The sequence below is a fragment of the Amphibalanus amphitrite genome, unplaced genomic scaffold (assembly GCF_019059575.1).
Source record: "Amphibalanus amphitrite isolate SeventyFive unplaced genomic scaffold, NRLGWU_Aamphi_draft 000644F_arrow, whole genome shotgun sequence".
Lineage (NCBI taxonomy): Eukaryota > Metazoa > Arthropoda > Thecostraca > Balanomorpha > Balanidae > Amphibalanus > Amphibalanus amphitrite.
Window position 1 is genome coordinate 305,074 of NW_024882138.1, and position 22,817 is coordinate 327,890.

General features: G+C 50.1%; 1 protein-coding gene and 1 long non-coding RNA gene across 2 annotated transcripts in view; one reads left to right on the forward strand and one right to left on the reverse strand.

Annotated features, from left to right (window-relative positions):
- The window catches only part of LOC122363863 (metabotropic glutamate receptor 2-like), an 89,234-nt gene that overhangs the window by 62,577 nt on the left and 3,840 nt on the right, over nucleotides 1–22,817 (forward strand). The window contains exon 2 of the mRNA XM_043333662.1: nucleotides 768–923. Within this exon, the coding sequence (XP_043189597.1) occupies nucleotides 768–923 (156 nt within the window). The remainder of the gene's footprint in view (nucleotides 1–767; nucleotides 924–22,817) is intronic.
- LOC122363862 lies at nucleotides 6,078–10,631 on the reverse strand. The gene is made up of 2 exons (XR_006253435.1): nucleotides 9,001–10,631; nucleotides 6,078–6,607 (listed from the first exon to the last, which is right to left on the reverse strand). It is a non-coding gene; the product is annotated as an uncharacterized LOC122363862 (long non-coding RNA).

Genomic DNA, 22,817 nt, shown 5'->3' on the forward strand with positions numbered 1-22,817 from the left:
TCGCGTCGATGTCGGCAGCTGACTTGGTGCCGGCTGCCGCCCAACTTAACGCTTTTGTTTGCCGCGGCGCCGTCGACAAAATGCGCAGGATGGCGCTCCGGGCTTCCCACTGACTGCGAAAGGAGGAACTTCTAAGCTAGCTACCTTCCCAAGCCTATAACCGTGTTAAAGTTACACAACTGTAAATGAAAAGTAAACAAACTTGAACCGGGAATTCAGCAGAGAAGTGTTTTGGGTGGTGGGTTTCAGTGTGTCAAATGCGTGGCGATACATTTTCATTATGGTTGGGTCTTATCCGACCAACATTTAACGATGGAGAAGAAAAACAAACATTTTTCACACATGTTTTTGGACTTCCTGTTCGTTGTTTGGTTTCTTACGGAGTTTTATGACTATCATAACTTCCCCGAGGTAGACTGTCAACTCATCCCATCGCCTTAGATGGGTTTAAGAGGCTTTCAGAAGAGTGCTCTGAGCGCTTAGCGCAAATCACGTCCGGCGATGACGAAGCAGATTGAGGAGAGCGGGATGCGATAATAAAGCCGACGTTAGGTGGATCCAGGCAGTGCCACGTGCCGAGGCGAGGTTCTGGACCTGGTTTTCTCTTGACACTTTCCTTGTGTTTAAAGAAAAAAAAACAGCTCAATTGAAACTCAATGCTGCCGATTCATGGCAAATATTTCTGATTTACCTCACAGCTGCTTTTGTCTTCTAACAACACCAGCCTGACAAACGTCACTAACCTCCGACCGTGTCCGCGTTTCCAGGCGGAATCCAGGCGCTGGAAGCGATGTTGTACACGCTGGACTACATCAACAACCACGAGGACGACATGATTCCGGGCATCCAGCTGGGCGCCCTGATCCTGGACGACTGCGACAAGGACTCCTACGGACTCACTCAGGCCGTTGAGTTCATCAAAGGTCAGTGTAGGGCAGCCGGTGGTGGTTTCGGCCCCTCGGCGCACACGGTCCCTCAGTGTCCTTTCTGTCTCTCTGTCTCTCTGTCTCTCTGTCTCTCTCTCTCTGTCTCTCTCTGTCTCTGTCTGTCTGTCTCTCTCTCTCTCTCTCTCTCTCTCTCTCTCTCTCTCTCTCTCTCTCTCTCTCTCTCCCTCCCTCTGTCTCTGTCTCTGTCTCTGTCTCTGTCTCTGTCTCTCTCTCTCTCTCTCTCTCTCTCTGTCTCTGTCTCTGTCTCTGTTTCTGTCTCTGTCTCTGTCTGTCTGTCTCTCTCTCTCTCCTCTCTCTCTCTCCTCTCTCTCTCTCTCTCTCTCTCTCTCTCTCTCTCTCTCTCTCTCTCTCTCTCTCTCTCAGCGTCATCTTTTCCGAGTACCGCTGGCCTCACAGCGCCTCTTTCGCCCCAATCCCCCCTAGTGCAACGTGGCGCTCAGTGTTCAACACTTTTCCCACTAAGCGCCCTCCTCCCCAACCCACTCCGCTCAGGCTGTCTGTGTAGAGTCTCCTCGGGTGGCTATCAAAGCATACAAAAGCGCAGCGTACAATCCTCCAAACATACAAAATCGCAACGTACAACGCGCAAAACCTACAAAACAGGCCAGGTAGGGGACAGCCCAAACGTACAAAAGCGCAGCGTACAAAATCCCAACGTACAAATGTTTACCGTCCAATGGGTAAAGCGTACAATGGCAAATCAAACAATGATCAGAACGTACAAATTGGAACGTACAATGGCAGATCAAACAAACGCGTATCGTACAAAATTGCAACCTACAAAACGAGATGATCGTATCATACAAAATTGCATCGCCTAAAATCGGAAGGTACAAAATGCCTCTGGTTGACGCCGGGTGAATTGATATTTAACAAGGCAGCCACCAGATGGGGTAATGGTGCTGTGGCAGTGGTTTTTTGGAAGCCACCAGGAAATAGAGTGGAATGCCACTAAGTCCCTTAGAAACACGATACCTCTGGACGCTGCACCGGCCGGCTATCGACGCTGCGGGCGGTCGGAGGGTGCCGAGGGGAATGGTTCCGAACAGGCGGGAACACGATACCTCTGAACGCTGCACCGGCCGACTATCGACGCTGCGGGTGCCGCGTGGACCGGTGCCGAGCAGGCGACGAGGAGAAGCGGGCATCAAGACCGTGAGAAATCTATTATATTGGCGGGTGTGCATATGTAGGTAAATGAGGCAAACGTGCATAGGTATGTAACACCTTCATCCTTGATCACATACCGCTACCCACGCACTGCGGGGGGGGGACTGTTTAAACAACCCCTCCGGTTTCTCGCGAATATCTAAAAAACGGCGGCTCAGAGTGCCGCCGTGTTTTGCACATCTTATCATACATCTTTTCTACACCTTCTGTGAAAACTTCAGACCAAAGTCATCCAAGGTCAGGTCACCATATCACGTCAAGTGACCTTACTACATGAAAAGTTTCAATACCTGTCACAGCTACACCGAGTGACTGATCACTTTGAAACTTTGAGCAACTGATAAAACAACAGTATACACAATACACATAATGTATACAATAATTACAATAATGATACACAAAATGTATCTCTCGGAACTTCGATATCGGTGACCTAAAGTCAGTCCAATTTTGCGACCTCTCCATTATAAATCAATGGGAGAAAATTGAAAGGCGCCTCTTTTGGCCGAACGTCATTCTAATCACTTTCAAACATCGAATTACAAGTAGACGTGACAAACTGAACCGGAAAATGGTACCCGTGACCCCTCTTTATGTCCCTGAGGTCATCTCAGGTCACGAATGGTATCCTACAGTTTTTCGCAAATAACTTTTGACATAGACATGCTAGAGCGATGAAAAAACCTTATATGTATGTGTTTTGCTCGACAATATGGATCGACTGATGCAGCATGACCTTTTCTGGTCAGGTCATGACATTGACCTGAGGTCATGACCTTGTCATGAGGTCATGACCTTGTCATGAGGTCATGACCTTGACCTAAAGTAAATTTTTCAAGTTGAACTTTTGAGGTCAACTTATAGTTCTTTCGATGCGTCGCCTTGACGAGAGGAACACGATGCTGCTGAAAGTAAGCTCGTGCATGTTTTGAGTCAAAAGGTATTGCAGAAAAACAGTTCCCGCAAAAACCATCTACCTATTCTGGCAGTTTTTGGCCCCTGCACGCTAAACCGTTCCTAATCTATGCGCCGGTTTGTCGAAATTATCGAAGTTTGACCTGGAGAGTGGCGAAATTTTACCTTTGGTGACCTCTGTTGACCTGACCTTTGAGCTGACCTAAAATGTGGCCGATATAATTTCTTCATTACTTCTGCCGCTCTTTCGAACGCCGTCTACGGCGTGTCGCTACGTGGCCCAGGAGCCGAGTGAGAAGGGGGGTGTTGAAACCCCCCCCAGTGCAGGTGGCGCCGAGCACCGGCCCGGCGCCGGTTAGTCAATCGCATGGCGTTTAACATAACGGTACATCATCGGTGTTAAACCCGCGCCCTGCTGAGGGGGGGGGGTGTTTGAACACACACACACACCCCTGTGTTTTTTCACAAATATCTCAAAAACGGCAGCGCGGAGCGCCGCCGTTTTTGGCACACCTTATAATACATTTTGTACATACTATTGCTCTTAGCAATCGTTGAAACTTTCGAAGCGATCGGTCACTTGGTGTAGCTATGGCGGACATTGAAACTTTGCATGAGGTGAGGTCACTTCAAGTGACCTGGTGACCTGACCTTAGATGACCTTGGTCTGAATTTTTTAAAACATGTGTAGAATTGATGTATTATAAGTTGTGCCAAAAACGGCGGCGCTCCGCGCTGTAAACTATGTTGAAATAAACTCTGCATATCTCAGAGTTTTGATATCGATGACCAAAGGTCAGGTCAATTTTGCGACCTCCCCATTATAAGTCAATGGAAGAAAATTGAAAGGCGCCTCTTGTGAAAGCCATTATAAACAATCCCAAACACTGAATTACAAGAAACTAAGACACATTGAACATGAAAATAGTATCCGAGACCCCTGTTTATGCCCCTGAGGTCATCTCAGGTCACGAATAGTATCTAACAGTTTTTCGCGAATACCTTTTGATAGAGGCATGCTAGAGCGATGAAAACGCCTTGGATGTGTTCAGCTCGACGATACGGATCGACTGATATGCAACATGACCCTTTCCGGTCAGGTCATGTTGGTAAAAGTAAGCTTGTGCAAGGTTTGAGTCAAAAGTTATTGCAGAAACACTTTCCAAAAAATCGGTTATTTTGGCAGTTTTTGCCCCCTGCAGGCAAAACCGTTGGCGCTAGGTCAAATCTGAGAGAATTATTCAGAAAGGGCGTTAATAGGGCTATCGAAGTCGCTTTTCCGCGGCGCTGTAGATAGCCCGGCAGTTGCTGGGGTATTTCGCCACCCACCGTTTGCTGGGGGGGGGGGGGCGTTAAACGCCCCCAGCCGATAACTCGAGAACCAATAGGCGCAGCGAAACGCACGAGGCGGCAAACGAAAGAACGCGACGAGACGCTTCAGATGAGTACTTTAAAGTTGAATTTTGAGGTCACAGGTCAGGTCAAGGTCAGGTCAAACACCTGAAATCGGGCTTTCAGTAGCATGGACTTCAGGACTTCGTAATGGGCGCCTCTCGTCATAAACTCTGTCAAAACGGTGCGCAATCCATCATATAAGGCGTACAAGAGTGTCAGCTCCATATAGGGGTCAGTCAAGCATAGGTCAGGGTCAAGGTCAGGTCAACCGGGCAGGCACATATCCCCGAAAATCAAAACTGATATTCGCAGCCATGTATACGCGTTTTTCGGGCTTAGCCTAACCAAATAAAACACCGTTTAATTTACCCTAACGAAACTTAAGCTAACATTTTTGATCGTTTAATTGCAAGTTAGCCTAAATCTGGCTTATGCTGATATGAAGGGAATATGAAGGAGCCGTTGAAGCAGAGCCAGAAAACTTCGCCACGGTTATCATGCGACCAGCTGAACTTTCCGCAGATTGGGAGACACTGCTACGGAGTTGAAGAGGCTAGTCCACGGCGTAATTATTTTTTTCCAATCAAAGGAAGGCGCTATACGGAGTATATCCCAGTGCGTCATTGTCAAGTGACTTACAACACCTTTATCCGGCCAGCTGTCTGCGAGGTGGGTTGGTTAGTGCACTCGCCCCGTGTTCAGAGGACCGAAGGTTCGAATCCCGCCGGCGGCTGAATTTTTTGGCGCGTTGTAGGTTTGTAGGCTGTAGGTTAGATCAAGTTAGGTTAGGTTAGGTTGTTAGTTTTTGTTTGGTTTGGTTACAAAGAAGCATCTTCAGGTATAGTGCCTACCTTTGGTTGGAAAAAAGAAACACGCAGTCCATGGATGGCTCACGCCGCGCTACATTTATGAACAGGCATTAGTGACGCAGTTCTGAGTCCACGGGTCCGGCACTACCATCAAATTCGGTTGATACGTTCAGAGCATATTCCTGCAGGAATATTCACCGCGGACGGTAAATTTCCCGAAAATGGCCGTTCGGAGTCGTTCCCGGATGTAATAGGTGTTCTCTATGTGATGCCACAATGCGTGCGTGGTCCTCGGCATCAGTATTTCGGCTCGTGGGTCGTTCACATAAATCTGAGCGAATGAGGGTGGCTGGTCTCCGTTGGCTTCGAGTGGTTCAAGTCGGTGCCGCAGTCCGCACCACATGTACACGGCACGTACCCGCCGGTGCCAGCAGGCTGTGGCACCCGCCACGGCTCACGCGCAGACATCGACGACAGGGCCAGCGCCGAGTTCAGACTTCAGATGCCTGGAAAACTGACGGAAGGTACGCGCTTCCACACCGTCGCCAGCCCAAAGATGGCGCAGCACAGGTGGCGGGGCCGGCACGGGGTCAAGGAGGACCTCCCCCAACCCACCCACCCCACAGCAGAAGGCGGCACGTTCACCCAACCACCGTAAGGCCGCACGCGCTACGCCAGCCTGCAGCCGCTCCCCTAGCATCATAGCATTAGTTTGCACTAGAACATACAGGGTGTAACGAAATTATCCGGACATCTATTTTTTCGCCATATCTGCTCGCACAGTTTCTTGTTTAATGTGGAAGCTGGAAAATTGGATGAATGCATATTATCACAGACGGTGTCTCGGTCCAAACTGTATTCGAGCCGGCCAGGTAGCCCCCGGGTCACAGAAGCAACGCCACCACGGTTCACATACGAGTGTCATGAGCGCATGTCACGAGCGCAAGTACGCGTGCACCGGCGCGGCGGCCGCCAGCTCAGCTCCATGACACTCCTCCCACCCCGAATACTTGCACAGCATGGACAAACAAATAAATATGCACCTCACAGAACAAATAACAACTGAAACAAAACGCCTACTCATAGCTCGCCACGTATCGGTCTGGGGGCTGCAGGGTGGACCGGTCTCTCAGCCGGTACCGCGGCGCGCTGGGAGAGGGTGCGGACGGCGGGACGGTGGTCACACCCGGCGCGGGCACCGCTCCGGTCAGCCCAGGCGGCGCCGGAACAGGCGGCCGGCCAGGAGCAGGCGCTCGATCAGGAGCCGGCAGCCGGTCGGGAGTGGAGGCCAGTTGTCCGGGAACGGGAGCATGCCGTGCAGATGCAGCGGCGCTCTCCGTGACCGGATCAGGAGCAGGTATCGGTGTCACTCTGGAACGGAGAGGATCGTTAGCGACATGCGGAACAGCTGAATATCGCTCACGAACCTGGTCGGCGTGCCGCACAATCACTCTTCCGTCATTTAGCTCCACAGTGACCTTAACCCTCTACGAACACTACACGACCGGGCGCCCACCGACAACGCTCCAATCCCTGCAATCTATCGACAGCAGGCACATACACAGGGTCACCCGGGTTCAGACATCGTTCACGGGCATTTCGATCACGGTACGTCTTTTGAGCCTCCTGCTGTCTCCGTATACGCTCCTGCCTATCTGGTAGCACACCATCTAAATGAGTGCGTGGCACACGACCCAGAAATAATTCGGCGGGCGTACATGAGGTCGTAGTATGCGGTGTTGTGCGGTACCTAAACAGAAATCGAGAGACCTTGGTCTCAATGGACCCCGAGATCTGTTTGTACAGCCCGTTTTTGAAGCTTTGCACGCTTCTTTCGGCTAAGCCGTTTGATTTGGGTGATAGGCTGGGTGTCGTTAAGTGCCTGATCCCATTTACACTGCAAAACGTTTTGAATTGCTGTGATACAAAACACTGGGCGTAGTCTGTCACTAGCACTGTTGGCACTCCCCAGCACGCAAACGACGCTCGTAATTTTTCAATCGTGATCAGTGAGTCGGAGGAACGAGTTGGGTAGACGTCCATCCATTTGGAGTGGGCGTCGACTATCACCAGAAACATCTATCCGTTAGCCGAGCAATAGTCTACATGGACTCGCTGCCGGGTCGAGTCGGCCACTGCCAAGGATGCAGTGGAGCGTCAGGGGCCCTGCTCTTCAGTTCCTGACACTTCACACAACACTTCACGATATCACGAATGTCGTCATCGATTTTTGGCCACCAAACATACATTTTAGCCAACATTTTGGTTCTACACTCGTCAGCATGACCTTCATGTAATAACTTTAACATGGCACCCCGTCCCTGCGGCGGGACTCGTGACCCCCACAAAACACAGCCATCCTGCACACTCAGTTCACCTATACGGGACCTGTACGGCTGAAAATCAGGGCTGAGGGAAACACTATTGACATCCGGCCAGCCATCTCTGACATATCGATGTACCGCTGACAACACGGGATCCAGAGCGGTCCACCGCTGTATCTGGGACACATTCACTGGGGATGAGTCGATGAACTCAAGTAAATGGACAGTCTCAGCCGGAATTGGAACGCTCGAACAAGCCTTCTCGCACGAAGGCAGCCTGCTAAGCGCGTCACAGTGGCCTTGCTAAGATCCTTGCCGGTGCTCAAGGTGGTAATCGTAGGCCCCAAGCATCAGAGCCCAGCGGACCATCCTAGGTGACGCCATCACGGGCAAAGGTTTCTGCTCTCCTATGAGGCCTATGAGAGGCTTATGATCTGACTGTATAGTGAAAGTTCGCCCCGCTAGGTAATAGTGAAATTTCTTAACGCCGGTCACTACAGCTAATGCCTCTTTATCAGTCTGTGAGTATCTAGTTTCGGTGTCATTCAACGTGCGCGAATAGTAGGCCACAGGTCGCTCGCCCTGTGATGTCCGCTGACTCAACACACAGCCAATGCCGACCGGTCCCGCGTCACAGGCGAGAACCACCGGAAGGGCGGGATCAAAATGGGCTAGTACAGGAGGGCTAACTAGCATCTCTTTGGCTTTCCGAAAAGCAGACTTCTCTGCCTCAGCCCACTGCCAGGGCTGATCTGCCTTTAGAAGACGATAGAGCGGAGCCAAGACACTCGCCAGGTTCTCAAGGAATTTCCCATAGTAGTTGATTACTAGCCACTTACGCAGTTCCTTACCATCCCGCGGTTCCGGGGCACGGACAATCGTGGCCGTTTTCTCGTCGGTGGTCTCCACACCACGGCTGCTTATCTTAAGCCCCAGCTAGGTCACGCTGCTGACGCTGAAGCTACACTTGGCCTTGTTGAGCCTAAAACCCGCTTCCTCCAGCCATCTAAGAACCTGCCGGAGGGCCTCGTCATGCGCAGCGGCATCGACACCCGCGACTACAATGTCGTCCAAGAAGACCCCAACGCCAGAGATACCAGCCAGGACAGTTTCCAGCGTCCGCTGGAACAGCGACACTGCACTCGAATAGGCGAAGGTCAACCGAAGGGGTCGAAGAAGACCCCTCGGGGTGTTTACCGTGAAATACTCGCGGGCCTTTTCATCTAGCGGAAGCTGATTATACGCGTTTTTCAAGTCGATCTTTGAAAATACGGTACATCCCGACAGTTTTGAGTACAGTTCCTCCACACGCGGCAAGGGATGCTGCTCTGCCTTAGCAGCCCTGTTGACGGTCAAGCGGTAGTCCCCACACACCCGTATTGACTGACCCCCAGCCTTGGGGACAACCACCAAGGGAGCCACCCATTTGCTGTGCCGTACCTGTTCCCAGAGTCCGCCACGGATCTGGTCCTCCAGCTCGGTGTCCACAGCTTCCCTGAAGGCCAGCGGTACGGTGCGAGGCTTGAAGAAACGAGGCTGGACGTCCGGGTCTACGTCGATGCCGACTTCCCCGCCTCGATAGCAGCCCAGCTCCTCCTTGAAACGTCAGCGAACTCGTCCAGGATGGGCTGCACACGGGTCTCCGCAGTCACTCAACAGATGGAGGGCCAGTCGAGCCTGATGTGTCCCAGCCAGTTCCTGCCGAACAGCCAGGGCTCGCCACCTTCGACTACGATGAGAGGTAGTCGCTGAGCCTGTCCGCCGTACTGAACGTTCACTGCAGCCTGCCCCATGACTGGCAGCTGCTCACCGCTGTAGGTCTTCAGCTTCACCGAACACGGTTCCAGCTTCGGCCCTCCACAGGGCCAGAGCTGCCGAAACCCGGCGTCAGAGCAGACCGACAGAGTCGCCCCGGTGTCCAGCTCCATCTCGACCTTCTGACCGTCGAGCGCTACCGGCACCATCAGCGGCGGTCGCCTGACACCGAGGCCGGTCCGGACGGTGAAAATGCTGTATGTACACCTCCTCACCGGTCCCGGGACTAGAACTCCTCGGTTGCATAGTGCCGTCCTCTCTGCTACCCTCCTGCGCGTCCGACCCTTGTAACGCGTCGCCATCAGCCGAGACATGGCGGAGGTACTCGGACGTGACCCCTGAGGCCACAGCTGTAGCACACCTTATCGATGAACGGGCACTTGGCCGGCTGATGATACCTCAGGCACCTAAAACAGCTCGCCGCCGTGCTGTCACCTGGCCCGGGCGTCGTCCTGTCACGCTGAGAGCGCAGCCGACCACCAGCTCTGGAGTCTGCTGCGCCGCCACCGCCGTCCCCCGCCACCGTGTAGCCGGCAGGAGCGCGGGCAGCACCGGCACCCCTAGAACTGCTACGCAGCCGCAGCGGACCCCGGGCACCAGTCAGCCGATGAACGGAGGCTCCATCTGCTCGCTGCTCAGCACCGCCGCTGAGCTCAGCCGCACTCGCTGCCGCCGACTCGTGTGCCTGAGCCAGCTGCTCCGCCGACTGGAGCGTCAGCCCCGGCTCACTGAGAAGCAAGGTTGCAGCAACTCGTTCCGTATGCCACAGACCAAACGGTCACGCAGCATTTCATTAAGGACATTAGGTGCGAACGAACAGTCTTTAGCCAGCTTACGAAGCCGCGCTAGAAAATTAGCAACTGTCTCACCGTCATTCCTGGAGCACGAATGAAACCGGAATCTGGCCACTATTTCAAATTTATCCGGCTCGAAGTGACTTTGCAAAACGCTGGCCAGCTGATCGTATGTTTTCTGCCTTACAGTGGCTGGAGCAATAAGATCTTCCAGCAGACCGAACGTTTTTGCGCCGATCGCACAAAGCAGCACGGCCCGCTTCTTTGCTTCTTGATCACTCCCGATATCTTGCGCCACAAAGTACTGATTTAACCGCCGCGTATAAGCACCGAAGCACTCAACGTCCGCATCGAACTCGGGCGCCCTGCCCGCCATCGCCGCGTATTCGAGCCGGCCAGGTAGCCCCCCGGGTCACAGAGGCAACGCCACCACGGTTCACATACGAGTGCCCCCAGCACGGATGTCACGAGCGCAAGTACGCGTGCACCGGCGCGGCGGCCGCCAGCTCAGCTCCATGAGACACATCTCTGGTATCTGCTCTCAACTCAGCAGTGACCTGACCTTGCGAAATGACTCTTGCTCTTAGTAAGAGTCGAGTCGCCAACGGTTTCATTTGAGAGTTTTCGTTCAAGGAAGTGGAGAGAAGGGAGTACAGTCTCTCGTTTCGTAGTAAGGCTAAGTGTTAGTGGCATGGTGGCATGAGCCAGGAGCTGGTCTGTCAGCAGCTGGACATCAGCAGCAGCCAGTAGCACATCTGCCTGAGGCGTAACAGACTGGGACTTGGTGGCAGACTCAGTCCGGCGTCGATCGCAAAAGGCGCCCTTTGCCAAGTGGTGAGAAGAGTTGTCAAGATAGCGACTGGGAAACGCAAACAGACTCGAATTCTTACCAAGGCAGATAATAAGAGGTCCCACATCATGATTCACCATTACCCGCCCTTTAGCTTGGTTTTGCTGCCCTTCAAACTGAAAAAGACAATGAAATTGACGGGACAACAACCAGTCCACCACCTTTGGACTCAGGCCAGGGCGTTTCCACTGGTCGAAGGAAGAGATGAATGAGGTGGCCTGGTCGGATGGGAAGCCGTTCGAGCTGCGATATCCGTTGAGCCGTCAAATTGACCATGTGTGGGCTGCCAGCAGCTCGAACGGCGTCGCCCGGCGTCAAACATCCGGCCAAAATCTAGACCTGAAGCATGTTCAGCTGCTGTGTAATATTCAAGCTGTTCATGACGCCACAGAAAACCACTATCAGTGATAAGTATTACCGGCGCAACATCCTGGCTAGCGATTGGTTAGAGCCACTCAACCAGGCTGCACAGGTGGGCTCAGTTTCTGAACGTGTACTGATGCCTGATTCAAGCCGCGCAGTTTTCATGCGGGGCGGCGCACCACCATGAAGTCCCTAGCAGAATGATAAGTGATGCCGAGAGGACCTATTTTTCTTTTCAGCTTCACTGGGGGGCCAGCGGCATCACTGCGGGGGGCTATGCCCCCCCCCTAGCATCTCAGAGGAAGTCCTGGGGGCCAACCATGTGTTTTGCCCCCCCCCCCCCACACACACACACACTTTTTACTCGAGGCCCTCTCGTCTAGGACGTGGTCACCTTCCAGAATAAACAAACTCGGTAAAAATAAGTTCCACGAATCCCCACGCACAGAGTACAAGGGACCCTTGTTGATCCAAGGAGGACCTCTATCCATACTCGTCAGCGGAGGCCCCTGGAACTGATGCCCTTAGATGCGCTAGTGGATCTGAGGAGGCCCCAATATCCACACTGGTCTGGGGAGGCCCCTGACACTGGCGGTCTGAGAGGCCCGTCTGGCGTCTATCCACACTAGTTAGAGGAGGTCCCTGAGACTGGTGGTCTGGGAGGCCCCTCCATCCATACTAGTCAGAATTGGCCCCTGACATTGGTGGTCTGGGATCCCCCTACCCTCACTAGTCAGAAGAGGCCCCTCTATCCTCAATAGTCAGAAGAGGCCTCTGAGACTGATGGTCAGAGAGGTCCTAGTGAATCTGAGGAGGCCCCTCTATCCACACTGTCCTAGGGAGGCCCCGAGACTGATGGTCTGAGAGACCCTTTTATTTATACTAGCCACAGCTGCACAGGAGCCCCCTGAGATAAATGGTCTGAGAGACTCTTCTATTTATACTAACCTAAGGCGCCCCTGGGATTGATGGTCTAACAGGCCCTTATGTTTATACTGGCCGGAAGAAGGCCAATGAGACTGATGGTCTGAGAGACCCTTCTATTCACACTGGCCAGAGGACTAGGCAATTGAGACTGGTGGTTTGAGAGGACCTACTATTCATAAAAGGCAGAGGAGGCCCATGAACTTAAGGGTATGAGAGCCCCTCATATTCATACTAACCAAGAGACGACCCTGAAATTAATTATCTGCGAGGCTCTTCTATTCATACCAGCCAGAGAAAACCCCTGGGATTGATGATCTAAGAGGCCCTTCTATCTATAGTTGCCAAAGGAGGCCCCTGAGACTGACGGTGGCCAGAAATGGCCTTTGAGACTGATGGTCTGAGAGGCCCTTCTATTCAAACTAGGCATGGGAGGCCCCTGAGAATAATAGTCCGAAGTCTCAGATACCTCCTCTGACTAGTGTGGACTGTGGATAGACGGGCCTCTCAGACCCTCAGAGGCCGGTATGGGATATTAGAGCTCAGTGAGAGCTTGTGTGGTGCCTTCAGTGGCCTTGTGGAGCCGTTAGTGTTCTCTGGCGCCGGTGTGTCCTCACTCCTCAGTCACCGGTGTGGGGCATTTAGAGCTCAGAGATACTGGTGTGGGGCCCTCAGAGGTGTCGGTGTGGGTCCTTCAGATGCACCTATAGAGCCTTGAGAGTTGAGATGCACACGTGTGTGGGCCCCAGAGGCGCCGGTGTGGGGCCCTCAGAGCCACGGATAGGTATAGGGCCTTGAAGGAAATGGTTCATTTTCCTGAAATTTGTATTTTACTACAGATTAATGATTTTCATGATCATAGTTATCAGAAAATAAAATAAAACCTTTTTGTATGAAGGATTATTTTCCATATTTTAATCTAGGAAGAACTATATTCTATATAAAATTATGTTTATCGCGGAACCTTACAACGCGTTGACCAATCATATTGTGTAGTTCAAACCTACCCATGCTGATTGGCTGACGATGAGGTGACTGCATTCCTCTGCAAGGCGCGCATTCCTCTGAAAGGCACTCTTTTTGGAATGAGAAATGGAATATCTTCGTCTAGGGTGATTGTTGAGCCGTAAAAGCCACAAAGAGCCAACCATCTTTGTGCTAGTCTCAGCTCAAGCTACAAAGTACAAAACTGCTATTCCAGTTATAAAAAAACATGTGAAAAGTGGACTATTTCCTTTAAGAGACACTGGTAGGTATGACCTTCAAAGGCGCCGGTGTGTGGCGCTCATAAACACTGGTGTGGAGCCATTACAGGCGGGTGGAGCCGTTAGAGGCCTGAAGGGGCCCTTAGGTGACTACAAGGAGCCTTCAGAAGCTGGTGTGGCACCCTTATGGAGATAAGCGTGTCTACTTAGCAGCCCTCGAGATGCTCTCACGAGCTCTGTGGGGCCCTACCGAGCCGAAATATGGCCAGATTTTTTTTTTTAACGGCCAGTTGCCGCCGCAGGGCTCTTAGGACTTTTATTCTCAGGGACCTCCTCTGCATAGTTTGAATAGAAGGTCCTCTCAGACCATCAGTCTCGAAGGCCTCTTCTGGCCACCATCAGTCTCAGGGGCCTCCTTTGGCAAGTAGGTACAGATAGAAGGGCCTCTCAGATCATTAACCCTCGCCCGCACATGGGGGGGTTGGATGGTTGCCACCCCAGGTAGTTTTTTTCTGCTCTGCACTCAACATTTTTGGAGCTAGATGCCTGATTTTTCGTATAGCTGCTCCTCTATCCTTTCTCGATGTCCACTGAAAATGTCAAGTCTCTGTGATTTTGGGCTTCGGAGATATGACCTTGTTCATCAGGTCATGTCATGACCCAAATGACAAATACCCAATATCTTGCGTTGGCCATGGGTCTTGTGAGCTTTTCTACACCTTGATTTCGGCCTTTTTTCCAGTCTTACCTCCCCTATCAGTGAACATGTTGTTCGACGATATACAGATGCCAAGGTTAGGGTCAAGGTCAACCTAGGTCATCTGGAAACATTGCGTTTTAGGCAAGCGGAATTTACTTTTTGTGAAGTTTCTTTGACTGCAGTTTTTAGTAAAAGTTTCTCATTTCATGATCTCATGTAATATGGACACATAAACAATCGGTGCACACATCAGTATACACACAGACACACACAGACATACAAACACATATCATTGACATTGACCTAACTTGACCTGAGATGACCTCACCAGCAAAAACCTGGTCGGATAGTGTGACATAGAGGTTCTAGCTGGCTTGGCACCACAATACGGCATCGTCATCGGTATATGATCAACAGCGCACTCGATATCCAACGGTGACCCAAAACAGTAACATTTTTTTAGTTTGACCTGACCTGGAAGGTCAATGACTGACCTGAGAAGGTAAAACTGGGCATCATTGGATTCGTCTTTTCCCAAAGAATCTTTTTAGTCTTTACCGCAAAGCTCTATCTGCAACAAGAACGAAATGGCGCGGGGGGGGGGGTGGCAACCCCCCATGTGCGTTCTAGGATGGGAAGATGGCATGTGCGGGCGAGGGTTAATCCCAGGGGCTTTCTCTGGCTAGTATGAATAGATCAGCCTCTCAGATAATTAATTTCAGGGTCTTCTCTTGGCTAGTATGCATAGGAATGGCTCTGATATCCTGAATTTCAGGGGCCTCCTCTACCTATTACGAATAGTAGGACCTCTCCAACCACCAGTCTCAGGTGCCTCCTCTGGCTAGTATAAATAGAAGGGCCTGTTAGACTATCAATCCCAGGGGCCTCCTCTGGTGAGTATAAGCAGGAGAGCCTCTGAGACCAATAATCTCAGGGGGCTCCTGTGGTCAGTATAAATAAAAGGGCCCCTCAGACCATCAGTCTCGGGGGCCTCCCTAGAACAATGTGGAGAGGGGCCTCCCCAGATTCACTAGGACCTCTCTGACCATCAGTCTCAGAGGCCTCTTCTGACTATTGAGGATAGAGGGACCTTCTCTGACTAGTGAGGGTAAATGGCCTCCCAGACCGCCAGTGTCAGGGGCCTATTCTGACTAATGTAAATTGAGAGGCCTCCCAGACCACCAGTCTCAGGGACATCCTCTGACTAGTGTGGATAGACGGGCCTCTCAGACCGCCAGTGTCAGGGGCCTTTCCAGACCAGTTTGGATATTGGGGCCTCCGGCCTCCTCAGATGCACTAGCGCCTCTCAGGCCATCAGTCTCAGGAGCCTCCGCTTGACGAGTATGGATAGAGGGCCTCCTTGGATCGACAAGGGTCCCTTGGAGTCCGTGCGTGGAGATACGTGGAACTTATTTTTACTGAGTTTGTTTATTCTGGAAGGTTACAACGTCCTCTCAACTCGAGACGAGAGGGTCCCGAGTAAAAAGTGTATGGGGGCGGGGGGCGGCAAAACATATGATTGCCCCCAGGGCCCCCTGGTTGGCCGCCGGGCCTGCGGGCTCGACCTTGACATCTCTTAACAGGACCTCGGGGAAGGGCAGGACACAGAGTCTGAGCCTTAAGGACAGGGCAGACACTGGCCATGAGGCTAAGATAAGACACATTAGGCACGTGAGGACTGGGTAGGTTGCAGGGTCCGAGGGCAAGGCAAGGCGCGGGTCTGAGGCTGTCATTACACAAGGCTGGAGAGTAGTGCAAGATTCAGGGCCTTAGAACACCTGATGAACACCACACCTGATGGCAGGGCAACACACACACACACACACAGGATCTTAGAGCAGGGCAAGAAACAGTACCTAAGGGCAGAGCAAGATATAAGGACACAGGTAGGGCACAAGGCCTGAATGTATGACAAGACAGGGTATAGGGCCTGAGGGCAAGACAAGGCTCAGGGCATGAGGGCAGAACAAAGCACAGGTTGTGAGGACAGGTAAGGGCATGAGGACGGGAAACGGCACGGGACCTGAGGACGGGGGACACCACAAGGCCTGATAGCAGGGCAGGGCACAGCGCCTAAGAGCAGTGGGACACGAGACCTTAGGGAAATGCAGTGTGCAAGGCTTGAGGGCAGAGTAGGACACAGGGCTGATGGCATGGGACAGCACAAGGCCTGATGACAGGGCAGAGCACAGCAGCTTAGTGCGAGGGCGGGGTCTGAGGGCAAGACAATGCACAAGGCTTAATGGCAGAATAGGACAGGGTCTGAGGGCAGGGCATGCACATGGGGCCTGGTAGCAAAACATGACAGGACAGGGCCTGAGGCAGGGCAAGGCATCAGGCTTGAGGAAGGACGCTGGGCCGGGGCATGAGGGCATGAGAAGGCACAAGACCTGATGGCAGGACAGGGCACAGCACCTGAGGGCAAGGCAGGGCACGGGGTCTGATGGCAGGACAAGTGTACAAGGCTTGAGGGCAGAGAAGGGCACAGGGCCTCAAACTAGGGTAGGGCACGGGCGTAAAGATGAGAAGACAGCGCATACAACTTCAAGGCAGAGTACATACTCGTAAGGTATCGGATTTGAGGGCAGGACAGGGCGGGGCACAGGGCCTGAAGGAAGGGCAGGGCAAGGTACAAGACGTAAGGACAGGACACTGGGCAGGGCACATACCCTAGGGGTATAGTAGGGGAGGATATAACAAGGTGTACGTCTTCAGGATAGGGCAAGGCACAAGGAATGGAGAGGGCATGTTTGTGCTTAGGTACATAGTAAATCAGGGCACAAAGCAATCGAAAAGCAACATCTGTTACACAGTAAAAGACCGAGGCATGTTACTTATTTTTGCTAGCACTTTTCCGCTGACACCCTGTCATTCCAGTGTGGGACGCAGTGGTTCAAATTTCGCGAGGGCTACGTCCCAAAGGCAGGGGGCTGCGTCCCCCAATGGGACGCAGTCAGTTTGTTAAAATATACCCTGAGTGTTTGAGAGAAATTGAACGTCGCGCTTATTGGGAGGTCGGATAGACCCACCCATGACACTCAGTTAAGAAAAAAACTCGTAAAAGGTGGCCGATCGCGGCGAAACTTTTCGCATTCACGAGCTAATCAAAATTACACACATCATGACAATTATATGACCCCGAACCCCATGACCCTTGACCTATGGCGTGTTTCTAGAGACCATGGCATGGCAGAATCGCGATTCTGCGTGTTACCGCACATTATCGACGCGTTTTCAGACTATTTGTGTCTTAAAAAAAAAAACGCGCCAACTTGTGGGATGATTGTAGTACCATGCCTTATGGTAGGTGTCAGGGTCGCATTAGGGTCAGGTGGTCAAGGTTACTGAGCTTAGATGACCTTGCTTCACCTTTTCAAGTTTCAACATATATTAGTGTCCTTTTTGCAGATGTCGAATTTAGGATCCATTTTCAGGAGAGGGTTTGGTGCCAAAAAATGTGTTACGAAGCTTCCCATGTTACGAAGCTCCCTTTCAGTGGTGATTGACACCTACTTTGGCTACCTGGCATGACACCTAGGCTAGCTACTGGACACTGGTTGACCTGAGCTTACCTGACCAGACCTACCCCCAGGCCCCAAATGCTGAAAGGGGATTCAGGTTCAGCGCAAAATTTTGAGCAAGATAGCACCCTCGCCCGCACATGCCATTTTCCCATCCTAGAACGCACATGGGGGGGGGGGAGGTTGCCACCCCCCCCCCGCGCCATTTCGTTCCTGTTGGAGATAGAGCTTAGCGGTAAAGATCAAAAAGATTCTTTGGGAAGAGACGAATCCAATGATACCCAGTTTTAACTTCTCAGGTCAGTCATTGACCTTCCAGGTCAGGTCAAACTAAAAAATGTTGCTGTTTTGGGTCACCGTTGGATATCAAGTGCGCTGCTTATCATATACCGATGACGATGCTGTTTTCTGGTGCCAAGCCAGCTAGAACCTCCTTGTCACACTACCCGACCAGATTTTTGCTGCTGAAGTCATTTCAGGTCAAGTTAGGTCAAGGTCAATTATATGTGTTTGTGTGTCTGTGTGTATTCTGATGTGTGCACCGATTTTTTTTTGTGTGTCCATATTACATGAAATCATGATCTGAGAAGCTTTTACCAAAAATGCAGTCAAAAAAACTTCACAAAAAGTAAATTCAGCTTGCCTAAAACGCAATTATCTTAGATGACCTAGGTTGACCTTGACCCTGACCTTGACACCTGTACATCGTCGAACAACATGTTCCATGATAGGTGGGAGGTAAGACTGGCAAAAAAGCCGAAATCAAGGTGTCAAAAGCTCACAAGGCCCATAGCCAACGCAAGATGTTGAGAATTGTCCATTTGGGTCATGACATGACCTGAAAAACAAGGTTATATCTCCGAAACCAAAAATCACAGATCCTTGAAATTTTCAGTGGACATCAAGAAAGGATAGAGGAGCAGCTATACGAAAAATCAGCTTTCTAGCTCTAAAAAGGTTGAGTGCAGAGCAGAAAGACTACCTGGGGGGGGGGTGGCAACCCCCCCCCCATGTGCGGGCGAGGGTTAAAATTGGGAGGTTTGTATTTCCTTTGTATTTCATTTTTGTAACCACCTGGTCGGGCAATGTGAAAGGGTTACAAATAAATATCAAAGCATGGATAAGATAGGCTACTATTTTTATTTTTCTTAGTTAAGAAAAGATCATTGTGTCAGGGCTATGACTAAAAATAAGTGGCCTAAATCCGATGAGAAAACAGGATTTGAGGGAACCCTAGGTTTGGCTCCTTGAGCCTCTGCCCCCCCCCCCCCCCCCAGTGAAAATCCCTTACAGGAGGCCCTGTAGCCCCCGCCCCCCCCCACCTCAAAAAGTAGGTGGGCACTTGCCCACCTGGCCCCTCTTGTTCCTACGCCTATGCAATTTTGTTAATAGCCCTATCAAAAACAAAACACAAACTAATGTGTGTGGAATCAATAGTTTGATTTTGACACCAGATTGCCTCCATAAAAAAATCAATTTCCTGATTGCCTTTTAGCATGCTTTGCATAAAAAACAGTCATTATTTTGGCTGTATTTTGTGTGTGTGTGGTTAGCTTCATCATTTTTCTTTGCCACCTGCTAGCAGCACTGCCAATCAGTGTTTTACAAGAAGCATGCCAATTGGGGAAACTATGAAGCAGAAATAAAAACATTGATCGATCAATAAATGGATCTTGTACCTATGACCATATATGGGCATAAATGCAGCCCCCGCTATGACGGGGGCTGCATTTATGCCCTATGACGGGGTGCATTCAGTGTAACGGAACAATACTTGCGGTATTGAGTACACCCACTGAAGAGAAAAAACTTCCATTTACCAAAGGAATGATAGTTAACGAGTAATACTTGACGAAAGTACGCACATTCACCCGAAAATGACGATATTTTTTGCAGGTTCTGGGCGTCCACTTTGGCAGACAATCAGCTGGCCATTCCATAAATGGATCGGCACTATGAAAAACTTTAGAAATTTATTTTTTAAACAATAAATACAAAATAGTAACTATTGAATAATAATTAATTTTGCTATAATTGACAATATTGTAAACAAATTAATACAAATAATAACTATTTACCATCTCTTAATTACTCACTTTTTCTGGCACCCTTCTTTCGATCAGCAATTGCAGTCAAACGTCGGTTGGCCTTGAGTCACAACTTACTTCATTAGGACCGCCAGTTAATTGTGCGCTGAGTGAGTACAGGCCTTGTGTGAATCACAACTAGCTAATGTCTTATTTTTCACTTGAAAGCTAGGATGCACAAAATCACGTCCATTTTTTCGTTACATGGTCATGGCCCTGACCACTCCAACCTTTCATTGGTCAATCAATATTTGGATTTGAGCCTCGTCCTTTACCCAACTGATGCACAACCTAACAGAATGGCTTCCAACAAAGTATGGTTAGTTTTACAATTGTAAGGATGCCCTGCTCCATCAATTCAAAATGAAAAGTGATGTAACCATTAACAACACATGAGCCTAGTATCCAGCATCTTCACACAACTATATAGCCGCCAAGATAAAGCAAAAAGGGATACCGGTATGGACTCTAGTCATGTCATGGCAGGCACAAGCTACCTACAGGCAATTTTTGCAAGAAGGTAGGTGTTAAAACAAAACAAAACAAGGAGACAAGTGACAACAATATGGGTGGGTGGAGTTCTTCTGGCTGTTTACTTAACCTGATCTATCATATATTAGGGAGAACAATATTTAGCTTACCTGTTGTAGGCACACAACGACCACCATCCTTGAAACTGCACGTGCAACAACATTAGCCGCGTTCGCAACTAACGCTCAAAAGATATTCCGGCGTGCAAACAGCTGCGCCGAAATTGTATCTCAGTCGTGCTTCCAAATCGACGTAGCACATCGCTGCCAGATCTTTTACTGGACGAGGAAGGCCTTTGAGTACGAAGCAAACTCTGGTGGATAAAATATGAACTAGCAGAATCGTTTAATTGGCCAGGTTAGGGTAAATCTGGTTTAGGCTAACGTGCTCCAAAGTTAGTATAAACTCGGATCTGGGCTGTTCCTATCAAAATACACTAGTTTTAATTTATGCTATCCAAAAAGTTAGGGTAAATTAAAATAAATTGAAAATCGGGTTTAGGCTAACGAAAAGTTAGCCTAAACCCGTTTCACAAAAGCTGTGACACATGCTTTATGGGTAATTTGGGGCGTAGAACACGATGGTGACATTCATTTTACCATATGTGTACGTGTTTGGCTAAAAAAGTTCAATTTAAGAAATGCATGTATCATGGTCGTGAAGTAGTCACGAGAAATTGCCAAGATTCAGTTCAAGATTTTGGAAAATGCGGAACGATAATCAACAATCGAAGATAGCCATTTGATTGTTCATGGTATTGGCAGTCTAATGGCGTTTACGGCATGTCTGTATGTATTCTGTGATTTTATATGATTTTTTGAACATATGCCGTTTTTGGTCGAAAACTAAGAAATCATGACGTCACTAAATGTCTCAAAAATTTTCTGACCGATTTTTTTGAAACTGTCACAATAAACTTCAATCAATTCCCTACAGGTACCCAAAATTTGGCGCGCCTGCGGCGCGCCGTTTTTATGCTATGGCCCGGCGAAAAAAGTGGGGGCGTTTAACGCCCCCCCCCCCCCCAGCAACTCGCGGGCTATATCGGTTCCCGAGTTATGCGTTGGCTTCTTGGAAACTGTCGACATTTGACCTGAAAATCGGCGAAATTTTGCCTTTGACCACTGGTGACCTGACCTTTAGCCTAACCAAAAAAGTGACCGAAGTGATTTCGTTATTATTTTTGGCGTTCTTTCGAACGCCGCCTTCCGCGAATCGCTACGTGGCCCAGGAGTCGAGTTAGAAGTGGATGTTCAAACACCCCCCCCCCCCCCCCCAGCAGGGCGTGGAAATCCAGGACCCCCAGCGGGGCGCGGGTTAAAACAATTTTGGAAAATATAAATATCTTCAATACAATGTGCGCTAACCAGTTTTCTCAGTAATTCAGCTAGCAAATATCGTGCTGTGTTGTTTACATCGAGGGTCGAACTTAGCCCGCGCCGTGCTGGCGGCCTAAGTTTTCCGTGTCGTGCTGGGGGGAGGCGTTTTCACGTCCCCGTCTAACTCGGCTCCTGGGTCAAAGGTCACGTCACCAGAGGTCATCAAAGGTAAAATGTTGCCTATTTCAACATTTTCCCAAACACTCAACGCATAACTCGGGAACCAATAGAGCTACAGCGCCACAGAAAAGCGCATTCAACAGCTCTTTCAAAGGCCTTTCCGAGTGTTGTCGTTAGATTTGACCTCAGGTCAAATATAAATCGTGACGTTAGTAACAACGCACGATACGTTAGACGCTGGCAAAACACCAATACGGGCGAGGGTTAAATCATATGTGAACCAACCAGTTTTTGAGTGGTTAACCTAGCAAACATTGTAAATGTGTTCAACAGGATGTTTACAGTGAGGGTTGAACTTGAAATAGACGGGCCATTGCACGATGGGATCGCGGGCGGAATTAGCGCGACATTGGTGGATTTGCCGCCCTTTCCCAAACTGAGTTAGACTGTTCCACGTAGTTCAGAAATGTCCAATTCCGACCATGGACCACGAATCTGCAAATATTTTTCGTCCATGGTGTATAGCGTCTGTGCCACATCAGCCCAAATACAAAGTTCTGTGATAAGCATCGTAGACCCGTTTTCGTACGGAGAAAAGTAGCAGCTAATGTAGGTAAGAAAAAATGTATATTAGACGGCTTTATCAATATTTTCGGGGTCTAACCTTTAGACCATGAAACAAGAAATGTTTAGACCATGGGCTTCACGATGGAAAGAAAAACTTATAACGGAATATATAAATACGCTTCAAATGTTAAGTTTGTAGGTGCTTTTAAAATTGTAAGTTAATTTTACTGTTATAAACATTCTAGAATGCCGATATGAAACGTCCCGCTAGGTCGCGCTCTTCTTTTATCAATATGGTCTTTACCGATCAATTGCCTTTCAGAAAATGTATAATTTAGCTGCTTCAGCCTGCTACATCGAAAATGAGGGGCATTTTTGTTTTTACTTCAGGTGGCCGGCGC